Below are 10,795 nucleotides of genomic sequence, written 5' to 3'. Positions count from 1 at the left end.
GAGGAATGCAACAGCACTGCAACAGAAACTATAATGTATTATAGAGAAAGAAATATAAAGTGGAAAAGTAAAAGAAACTACTATTAATTATAAAGTTACTTAAACCTAACTAATTCTATAAGTTTCTCCAATTATTAAAAGGAGCAATAGCCACCAAATGTTTTGCCAAGTAAAAAGACTATCATAATTGACCTTATTCCGTAGCAATGTACGCAGACATAGAAAAGGAAAAAAAAATGAAAGAAAAATAACAGAAAAAGACAAGAATGAGAAAAATAACAGAAAAAATAAAAAATATGTAAAGAAATTAAGAAAAACTGTTTTTTTTGGCAGCACAAACATGGGGCAGACAGAGCAGGAATCGGGTAACCTTACGTCTCTTTTTCTGATTTTTTGTCAACAGACAAAAAAAACAAACTCAGTAAAAAAAAAAAATCAGATTATTTAAAAACAATTTTAAAAAAATAACAATAAGTCTAAAAACTTCAGGTAAAATTGAATTCATTTAAAAATAAAAAATAAAAAATAAAAATCCAACCAAAAAAAGGAAACAGGATTCCTATAATCCTCATGCTTGGTTTTTTCCGTTCACATTCTTCATCTTCATTCTCTCTCTCTCATCTTTCTCTCTCCTCGCACCAAACCACACCAGCTTCCTCCCTTCATCTCCTTGCTTTCTTATTTGTGGAACCATTTTTGTCTCTTCCTCTCTGATCTTTCACAGGCTCCTCCTCCCCTTTTGCTTTCCCAACCCGTTTGGCGAAAAAGTTCATTTTTTGGCCCCTTTTGGGGTTCCTGTACGTCAAGGATTCTGTTTTTATTGAGTCAATGGGGTCCTATTTTTCTGAAATTGCGGCCTCAATTCGTGCTTTCTTGGGGTGATTGATTTGGGGTGAAGGAATGTAGCTGGAGGAAGCGGTGTTGTGTTCTTGATAACAATTTCATCCTCATTAAAGGTGGTGGTGTAAATTTCTTCAATTTGATTCGGTTTTTGTGTACCCTTTTGTCCCGGATACCCTGAATTGGTACTAATTTGACTTGGCTGCGAAATCTCATTGGATTTGGGTGGGTCTTTGAAGAAAGTTAGGATATTTTGTTGACTCAGGTGAATCTGTGGGTGTGGAGTGTTTTTTTTCCTCTCTGTTTGGGATTGTCACAATCACTTTGAATTGGGCACGAATCTGAGCAGAATAAAAGATCATTGCAGCTGCTGCTGGTTGGAGGTGTGTTGAAGGTCGTTTCATTATGGAGCATGTGATTGGTGGCAAGTTTAAATTGGGAAGGAAAATTGGGAGTGGGTCTTTTGGGGAGCTCTATTTAGGTATGCTCATGTTTCTTTTCCCTTTTTGTTTTGTTTATATGCCTTTTATTGTATCGTTTTGCGTTTTTGTTGCTGTAAAAAATGTTAAGTTATATTCTGTCTTATGTTAGGTGTTAATATACAAACTGGAGAGGAGGTGGCTGTTAAGCTGGTATGTTAATTTTCTTGAAGCTTTTGACCATTTTTCTGTCTGTCTGGATACGCCACACTTTTTTTTTTTTTTATATTGAAATCTTTCATGAATTTCTGGAGATCGCTTGATATATTTGTGTTTTTCTTTCTGGTGGTTCAGATTGTATTTATACTATATTATCTTAAATATGCATAATGATGTTAATCATCACCTTGTTTTAATCTGGTTTACTTCTACGTTCTATGGGGTCCTTTGTTATTCTATGCAGTAGACATTGTCACTTTGGATGTGAAATGTCCTGAATTTTTTGTTGATGCTACGGGAGTTCCAACAACCAACAACGATAGATGGAATTTGACATGAGTAATGATTTATGATTGAAGTAAATAATAAAAGAAATGTCATGTCTTGCTGTTGGTCTCTTGCTGTTGAGGATTAACTTTTGAACAATAAGTGGATGATCTGTTCTTATGCTTGAAGTGACATGTGGAGTGTCATATTGTTTTCTTTGCACTTTGTCTTGCAGCTGCTGGATACTCACTTTGCTTCATATTTTTACAACATAGTTTATACTGGTCTCCTCTTCATATTTTACTGGTTTTGGAGATAATTTTTTTGTTACTAGTTAATGGTATTAATTACTCATGATATTCTACATTTCAAATTTCTAACAATGCCATCTTGTTCTCTCAAAAAATTCCAGGAGCCTGTGAAGACCAGGCATCCACAGCTTCACTATGAGTCAAAACTGTATATGCTTCTTCAAGGAGGAAGTAAGTCTACATCGCTCTTTCTTTTTAATATCTAGGATACTAAAAGTATTATCTAATTAAATGTGTCATAATGTTTATATTTACTTATATGATATATTTCTCGCTGTTTTCTTTAATCCTGTTGACATGATTGGTACACTGGATCTTCTAGTCGAGAAATGAAATCAGAAAGAACTATTAGTCTCAAACCTTGCCTTCTAAACAAAATATTGAAAATACATGATAGAAAACAATCAACATTTTATGTTTGAGTAATTGAATATGCCTCCTTTATGAAGCGGGGATTCCCCACCTCAAGTGGTTTGGAACTGAGGGAGACTACAATGTCATGGTTATTGACCTTCTTGGACCAAGTCTGGAAGATTTATTCAATTATTGTAACCGGAAGTTCACACTGAAGACTGTGTTAATGCTTGCTGATCAGTTAGTAAGTCTGTATGGCAATTTTTTTTCCCAAGAAGGTACTTTAAAAAGTTATACTAATGTGTTATTTGTTTAATGTTTTTCTTTTTCTTTTCAGATTAACAGAGTTGAATATATGCATTCAAGAGGTTTCCTTCACCGTGACATCAAGCCCGACAATTTCTTAATGGGTTTAGGACGGAAAGCAAATCAAGTATGTTATTGTTGAAGATAAATTCTTCTGATTTTTGTTTGCTTATTTTTTTTCTTTCTTTTCTATTCCCTTATCTAATGTTGAAGCAGTATATCTATTTTGTGATGTTTAATGAAGAGGAATAGAAGAACCTAAACAACCTACATTCCTACATATAATTTTCATTGGCCTAGAAAAAGCTTATGATAGGGTAAAACAAGTCTTCTGGAAGACTTTGACTTAGAGAAGAGTTTGTTGAATCGTGTTTCATATGTTTGATTTGAGCTTTCAAGGATATGTATGATGGATGTTAAAACTGGTGTTCAAAGTTCAAAAACATGGCAGGGTCATTTTTGAGCTGTAATGTTTATGCCTTGTTATTGAAAGTTCTTGTTGAGTACATCCAAGGGCCAATACCTCAATATATGCTTTGTTATTGAAAGCTCTTATTATCCAAGAGCCAATGCCTCGATATATGCTTTTTGTAGATGATATCGTCATAGTGAAATAGTGTTTAGAAAGAATAAATTGAAATCATGTTTAGAAAGAACAAATGGTAAACTCAAGTTGTTGGGAGAAGCTTTAGAATCACATGGTTTATGATTAAGGGCTCATTTGTTATAGCTTCTTTTTGTTAAAGAGTGACATCTTTTTAATAAATAATTGCTTATTTTAGTTTCAGGTGTTTGTGTAAGCTTTTAAAAATATTACCAGAAGTTGAAAAGAATATTAAATATGATTAAAATCAGAAGCTGCTTTGAATAGCTTCTTGTAAAATCAACTGCAGTTCTTAAAGAATTTTTATTCTTATGATTGTAAACAAAATAAATTAGATTTCTTTTTTAAAATCTCTAAAAAATAATCACTAGAATATTTTATACAAGAATAACTTCTTTTCTAATCTTCAACAACTGGCTTTAACAAAAGTGAAGTGGAGTAAATAGACGTGCATCTTTTTTCTGATTGAAAGGTGTCTCAAGCTCAAAAGGAAAATTTACAGCACAGTCTACATTGGGTAATAAAGTGCCAACAAAAAGAATGATTCAAGAAAATATATAAGATTATGAATATTACATTGAATAAAGTAGGAGGAGCACCTACTGGGGATAACATAATCACATCTTGCGGTTTGGCCATTGGTCAGATAAATAGGGGCAACGAGGATATGGAAGTATTCATTAAAAAAATTATAGAGTTAGTATGAAATGGGAAATCCTTTGTGAAGAGGATATTCTTAGTCATTCAACAAGTTTGTTCCTTTCTTTTGTTTCTCTCAATTCTCATATCCCTTTTATGGGTTTGTAACATTCTTTCATTCTTTTAACTTATGGATGTTATACATGACTTGTTTTACCCATCTTTTAATTCCAATCTATGTTATAATAGAATCCAATTGTGTTGTCCAACTAAAATAAAATGTTTGACTTATTTTGATAAGAAATAACTTAGTTACATGTTCAAATTTCAGTTTTTTTAATTATACGTCCTTCTGTGTGTTATTTCAGGTGTATGCCATTGATTATGGCCTTGCAAAAAAGTATAGGGATCTTCAGACTCATAGGCACATACCATACAGGTTGGTTCGGTGTCATTATTTAAGGAGGGTGCAATATTTTGTCAAACATCAACACTTAAGCAAACCTAGCCTATATTAATAATTGCACTGATCTTCCCCTCTTTGTTTGTATGCATTTGATCACTTTGCTAGGTTGTTATGCATTTCTGCTGTCTTCTATTGGAAACTCTGCACTTAAATGAAAGTGTTACTTTTGTACCTTAATAATACTAATTATTATTATCATTGAACTTGCTCCACCAAATTACCACTGGTAGAATAATATGTGATACCCACCCAAACCCAACTCACAGTATTGGAGTTCTGTTGTTTGAAATATATCCTCCTCGATCTCAATCAGTTGTTGTAATAATTGTATGTATTTTCCGTGTATAGGGAAAACAAGAACCTTACAGGTACAGCACGCTATGCAAGTGTCAATACTCATATTGGAATTGGTGAGTAATATTTTGTGCTGATTTTTTTCTGCTGACAACAAAAGATTAGTGGTAAATCATTACATTATTTTTAGACTTGAATGTTTTGTATAAGCTAATTATATTTATTTAACTGGTAGAACAAAGCAGAAGGGATGATCTGGAATCTCTTGGTTATGTGCTCATGTATTTCTTAAGAGGAAGGTTAGATAATTGAGAAATGCTTCTACCTTTTGACTTTAAGAGGTTTGATGTTATTACATAATTTTCTTACCATCAGATTTCTTTCTTACATTTTCCTTTTTCAGTCTTCCCTGGCAAGGACTTAAGGCTGGCACCAAAAAACAAAAATATGATAAAATCAGTGAGACAAAGGTGTCCACTCCCATAGAGGTATTATGACTATCTGGATCTGTCAGGTTTTCGGGAGAAAGTAACTCTGGATCTTGACTTGATACTATGTTAGGTTAGATATTCTGATGCCATTGAGGCTTATAGGAAAGGCCAGGCTTGAAGCCAGCTTCACAATAGTTTGGGCATTTTGAACAAAGTATTCTATTTCTATTAAATACTTAGATGACCAAATGCCCTCGGGTTGATGTCCACTTTTTTATTCTTAACCCTATATTAATCCTTGCTTTCAACAGTAGGCACTTGCATAACCCGTAAATATTCCTCTTCTGTCTCATCCTTTTTTGATTTTATTGATCCTGTTGAATAATGTGCTTGTATAAACAGGTGCTTTGCAAATCTTATCCCACTGAATTTGTATCATACTTCCACTATTGCCGATCATTGCAATTTGAGGACAAACCAGATTATTCATATTTAAAGAGACTTTTCCGAGACCTGTTTATTAGAGAAGGTATGTGATGCTATCCTAGCCCGGATGGTTTTCATCAGTATGTCCCCAAAATATATGGGACAATGAATGCTGTATGTTTTACTAGAAACTTTTAGTGTATTTAGTGGTTGTAAATTGATCTTGTCATTGTTTATATAGGCTATCAGTTTGACTACATTTTTGACTGGACTATGTTAAAGTATCCACAGATCAGTAGCAGCTCAAGAGGGCGGGTTAGTACGTTTGTGCTTGCAAATTTTGGTTATGTTTTCTGTTGTTGGTCACTTACTGTTGTTGTAATAGCAGCATGTCACTGGCAAGGCAGCTATGCAAGCAAGTCCACATGTACAAAAGCCAGAAAAAATCTCAGGTTCATTCTCTTTCAGCTGAATAAGATACAGAAGTTTTGAGTCCTAATGAGCCTGAACTTGGGCGGTCAAACTTTTAAATTTAATATATGCTGTGGCTCAAAATCGTTATATGAAAGCAGTCAGCTATAATTATCCTTTTCATGGTGCACATCAATATTTAAACTAGTTCAATGTTCTCAAATTCCATTTTGGGTCATTCAATTTCTTTCAGTTGGGAAAGACATTCGAGAGAAATTCTCTGGTGCAGTTGAAGCATTCTCCAGGAGGAATCCTGCAGGTTCAAGTCCTCATGTTGATCACATCAAACAGAGGAGTTTTGAAGATGTACCGATGCAAAAGGATTTGGTAATATTGTTTATCTAACAATAGTATATTAACCACCATTTGATGCTTTTCATATGAGAATATTAGAGTATTGTTTGACAACTTATTTCACTTCCTGTTTCCAGTTTAAATTATTATAATTAAAAAAAATCTCAATTTTCTTCTTAAAATTTGTGCAGAATATGATGAGTGTTGAATGTAATGGGCTTAGCCTATAGTTTATATTATTCTGTTATTATATTATTGATTCTGTTATTATTGACAGCACTATGGACAGCACAATAGTGGTCGATATGGCAGCAGTTCTAGAAGAGCCATGATCACATCAAACAAGCCAGTTTCCTCAGGTGACCATACTGGCAGGCCAACCATAACTGGGAGCCGTCCATCTGGTGTTCATAGAGTTCAACCGGCCTACGACACCAAACAAGCAAATCATGCACGCGGTTCCTCCGCCAGAGGCCACCGTGATGATACTCTGAGGAGCTTTGAGCTCCTCAACATCAGGAAGTAATTAAGTGAAGGGTGTGTCCTTTTGTTTCCATTTCTGTATGACACACCTGAGATGCAAGAAACCAAAGAACGGAAGTCATAATGACTTCATCTCCTTGTACCAGTTTTGGACCAAGGTGGACTTTTTTTCTACCCCCAGAATTGCTTCAAAAGGTTTCTCAGCCACTGTAACGTCCAGAAGAGAATTCAACTAAGATTCTTTCTTATATTTAATTACTGTACTAGATGAGACCATGTTATTGTTTCTTAACAATGAGCTCCAACGCTGCCTCTATGTTACATATTAACACTGCTCCTATGTTACATATTAACACTGCCCTTAAGAATGGAATTATTCACCAGCTACTCATTTCTATTTTTAACATCATTTTAACTTAAGCTAAAGGAAAACTGGAGCAGTATTACATACCTTACTCATGCCAACAGTAACACAAGAGTAAGAAATAAGAGGAAATGCAAATCTCTGATTGCATAAACTCCACACAAATAAATGAGTTTTAGCTAATTACGTACTTTATTTATTCTTCAACTTGGTTCTCTAGGTTATTTTCTATTACTACTATTACTAATTATTACTCTCTCCACTCCAACATAATTCTATAAAAGTTTTGATTTGACTTATGTTCTCACTTTTTAATAAAACATTTATATATTTTCCTCATATATTCTTAAATTAATTATTTTCTTTTTGTTATTCAAAGTAATATATCTATGAAAAGGGTAAAATTGTTTTAGTTAAATGACTTCAGCAAGTGATGTCTTTATTATTGTTCTTAATATGTGTATAATAACCTGAATGTGCAATCACGGAAAAAGTAATTTGAAGATTTTAGACGTAAAAAGACAAGTCCATAAAGAACTTTTATCATTTTTTAAAGTCAATTATATTGTAAAAGATTATGAATATGTTTTAGTTATTTTTCAGTGCAAGTATTCTGTTATAAATATTATTGTAAAGGAATTTAATTTATATAAACCTTTTTAAAGTAAATATACATTTTTCGAAGATGTAGAAAGTAAATATGCATTTAATTCCTTTTAGTTTTCTTGACTTAAGTATATTTTTTATGCGGTAAAGGAACTATTTGTCGAACTTTTATCCTTTGTTTGAATTAGAGAGTGAAATTAGAGAAGTGAATTTAAAATGATTTAGGAGAAAAATATGAAGAAAGTGTGTGTTGTTTGAATTGGAGAATGTTAAACTAGATTTGTGAGAAAAATTTATTGAAATTTGTGAGTGATATGATGTTTGTGAAGAATTTTCAATTTTTTAGGTGTAAAATTAAGTTTACAAATTTATCCTTGTTTTTCAATTTTTTTTTAAATAATAAAAAAATTATTTATTTACATATTTTTTATAATTAATAATAAAAATATTATTATATAATTTTTATATAAATAATTATATAAATAATTATACTTATTTTTATTTTTATTAATTATTATTATTTATTTTTATTTAAAATATTATTAAATATTTTATACAAATAAAACTATTATTATTTAATAAATATATTTAATTATTATTAAGTTTTTAATTTATATTTATTATCATTATTTTAAAATTTTATTTTAATTAATAATAATATTATTAATTTTATAATTTTATATATTAATTTTAAATATTATTATTATTTTAATATTTATATTGCTATTAATAATAATATTTTCTATTATTATAAATATATTTATGATATTATTATTATAATAAGATATTATAAAATTTATATAAATAATTGACTATGTATAAAATATAATCGATTATATATATAATTCTATAACATAATCGATTAGATATACAATGTACAATAAGTTATCATATAAATTATATATCATAGTCCGTTTGTTCTGACAGGATCGACAACACAATCAAGATCCTAATGTGAACTTTTATGTTAGGTGTGCGAGATTTAATGTTATACTTTTGACCTTTTAAGATCATATGTGAACCTAATGATTTCTCATAGAGTAATTTAATTGTTGGATAATGCTAAAATGGTATATTTGGAGCTCAAAGGTAATTAAATCCAACAAATCAAAGGGATTGACAGTGTCCATTTGGAAACGCAATCCTTTTCAAAAAACCCAACAAAGCTTACTTATTGCGACGCACAAAAGGGTTAACTGAATCAGGGTTCCATGGTAAATTTGAGATGGAAAATGAAGGTTAAATGGGAGGAAGATAAAACCCTAAACCCGTCGCCACCACCCCTGACCCATTCCCCCACCACAACCCCAAGTGCGAAGAAGATAAAACCCTAAATGTAGGTGCCTACGTGGACATACCATGTGTTCTAACTACACAATCCACATTTTGCATACCAATGACATTGTGTGTGCCAAATCATCAATTGTTGTTGGTGGAAATTGAACAGAAGGGACCAAATTGATTTTTTTTAAACAATCGTAGTAAATTCAATATTGACCCTAAATGTAGGAACCAAAAAGGTAATTAAACTATTTTTATAATATAAGATAGTACGATAAACTATACTTACAACATGTTAAAAAACCTAAACAAAATACACAAAATAGTCCAATATAATTAAAAAAAATGGGGTGAAGAAAATATGCACGACTCACAAGTTCTCGTTCTTCTCTCTTACTCTCCCTCTCCCTCACCACTTCTTTGTTGTATAAGGTGATGATCCGACAATTAAAGATATGACATTGAGTATGATGATCAAGTTTAGTTAGTATTGAGATCATTATTGTGACATTCTTGATATTGATGTTATTCTTGATCCATGGATAAATTTTAGAGCCATTCAATTTTGTTATTTAAAGACAGATCATTCTACATGTAAAGAAAATATTAAAATTTTGAAGTACAAGATGTATAAGTTGTTTAAATAATATGCCAAAATAAATTCAAAACTGTCAAATACATATTAATATGATATTTAATATATATATATATATATATATATGTCATTGTCATTATGTGCATATTAATATGATAATTTTATTTCATGATTATTCCTGTAATTTGGAATTTGATTTTAATTATCATATTAAGAAAAAAAATTATAAAAAAGAAAAACTAAAAATTTGAATTTTTTTATAAACTCACTAATTCGTGGTGGGTGAGGTTGAATAGTTTGTTTTGATAGTTCTAAAAATACTATGGAAAGCTAACTACAAATCAAGCCTAATAAAGACAAGATAAAAGAGCAACATAAATATAAAAAAGAATAAATCATCTTGTGCATTACCCAAGATAAGCGTAAGTTGAATCTCATATCTTATTTTGGTGTACAACCCATCCTTGAAAAAGGGACACAAAACAACTAGTGAGGTAAAAATGAAAAATAAAATCCTAACTAACAAATAAACAATTTACAATGGTTACTAGTTCACCAGATGATCTATAATTTGTCATTAAATTATCTACTCACAAGACGCCTACAATATGATGAGGTTCCAGATCTTTCCACTTGCATGCTACACAATTCAACACAAAAAGATAAGAAAGATAAAAGAATAATCACTTAGTTTGGATTGATTAGATGACTTCTTAAGTGGTTCTTAGCTTGGGTAGGTTGTGGTTTGTGTGCTTATGGAAGGATAAGGGTGTCTAAAAGGTTAGGTAATGTTTAAGATATATCTTGGAAGAATCATGGATGATTCTTGGAACTAACAATTGGTAAAGATTTGCGGAAGCTATGATCAATATAGGCTAAGGTGTATTAGGTTCAAGATTGGATTCTTTGATGGTTGGGTTTGTTGCAAAATGTATGAGGGAGAGAATGGTGTAGGTTTCTTAAATTTGGTGGTGTTTTAGTGGGTTAAAAGGTGGATAACCACAAACTATCTTGTTTGGTTTCTTGGAGGATTTGGTTGGTTCTTGGTTTTCGATTTGGTGTATGTTAGTGGTCGAATGAGAGCTTCAACAAGAAAAGGGTTATGTTGTATTATTTTTTAGAGAA

The 10,795-nt window shown here is 31.4% G+C and overlaps 1 protein-coding gene across 6 annotated transcripts; it reads left to right on the top strand.

Moving 5' to 3' along the window:
* Nucleotides 1-570: 570 nt before the first annotated feature.
* LOC137829961 (casein kinase 1-like protein 6) lies at nt 571-7,211 on the top strand. 6 transcript variants are annotated; one of them, XM_068637008.1, is made up of 15 exons: nt 571-956; nt 1,106-1,321; nt 1,432-1,472; nt 2,158-2,227; nt 2,506-2,654; nt 2,748-2,843; nt 4,328-4,398; nt 4,774-4,835; nt 4,955-5,018; nt 5,123-5,207; nt 5,553-5,679; nt 5,818-5,891; nt 5,965-6,028; nt 6,241-6,374; nt 6,619-7,211. In XM_068637008.1, exons 2-15 carry the CDS (start codon nt 1,246-1,248, stop codon nt 6,865-6,867), a joined length of 1,362 nt encoding a protein of 453 aa, XP_068493109.1. In that variant the 5' UTR covers nt 571-956; nt 1,106-1,245; the 3' UTR covers nt 6,868-7,211. The 6 variants fall into 6 exon arrangements, with proteins under 6 accessions (XP_068493109.1, XP_068493105.1, XP_068493107.1 ...); XM_068637004.1 differs by having other exon boundaries at nt 5,962-6,028; XM_068637006.1 differs by having other exon boundaries at nt 571-1,105; nt 1,208-1,321.
* Nucleotides 7,212-10,795: the final 3,584 nt, after the last annotated feature.

The sequence above is a fragment of the Phaseolus vulgaris genome, chromosome 7 (assembly GCF_000499845.2).
Source record: "Phaseolus vulgaris cultivar G19833 chromosome 7, P. vulgaris v2.0, whole genome shotgun sequence".
Classification (NCBI taxonomy): Eukaryota; Viridiplantae; Streptophyta; class Magnoliopsida; order Fabales; family Fabaceae; genus Phaseolus; species Phaseolus vulgaris.
Note: the sequence above shows the minus strand (reverse complement) of the source record. Positions and strands in the feature narration are given on the sequence as shown.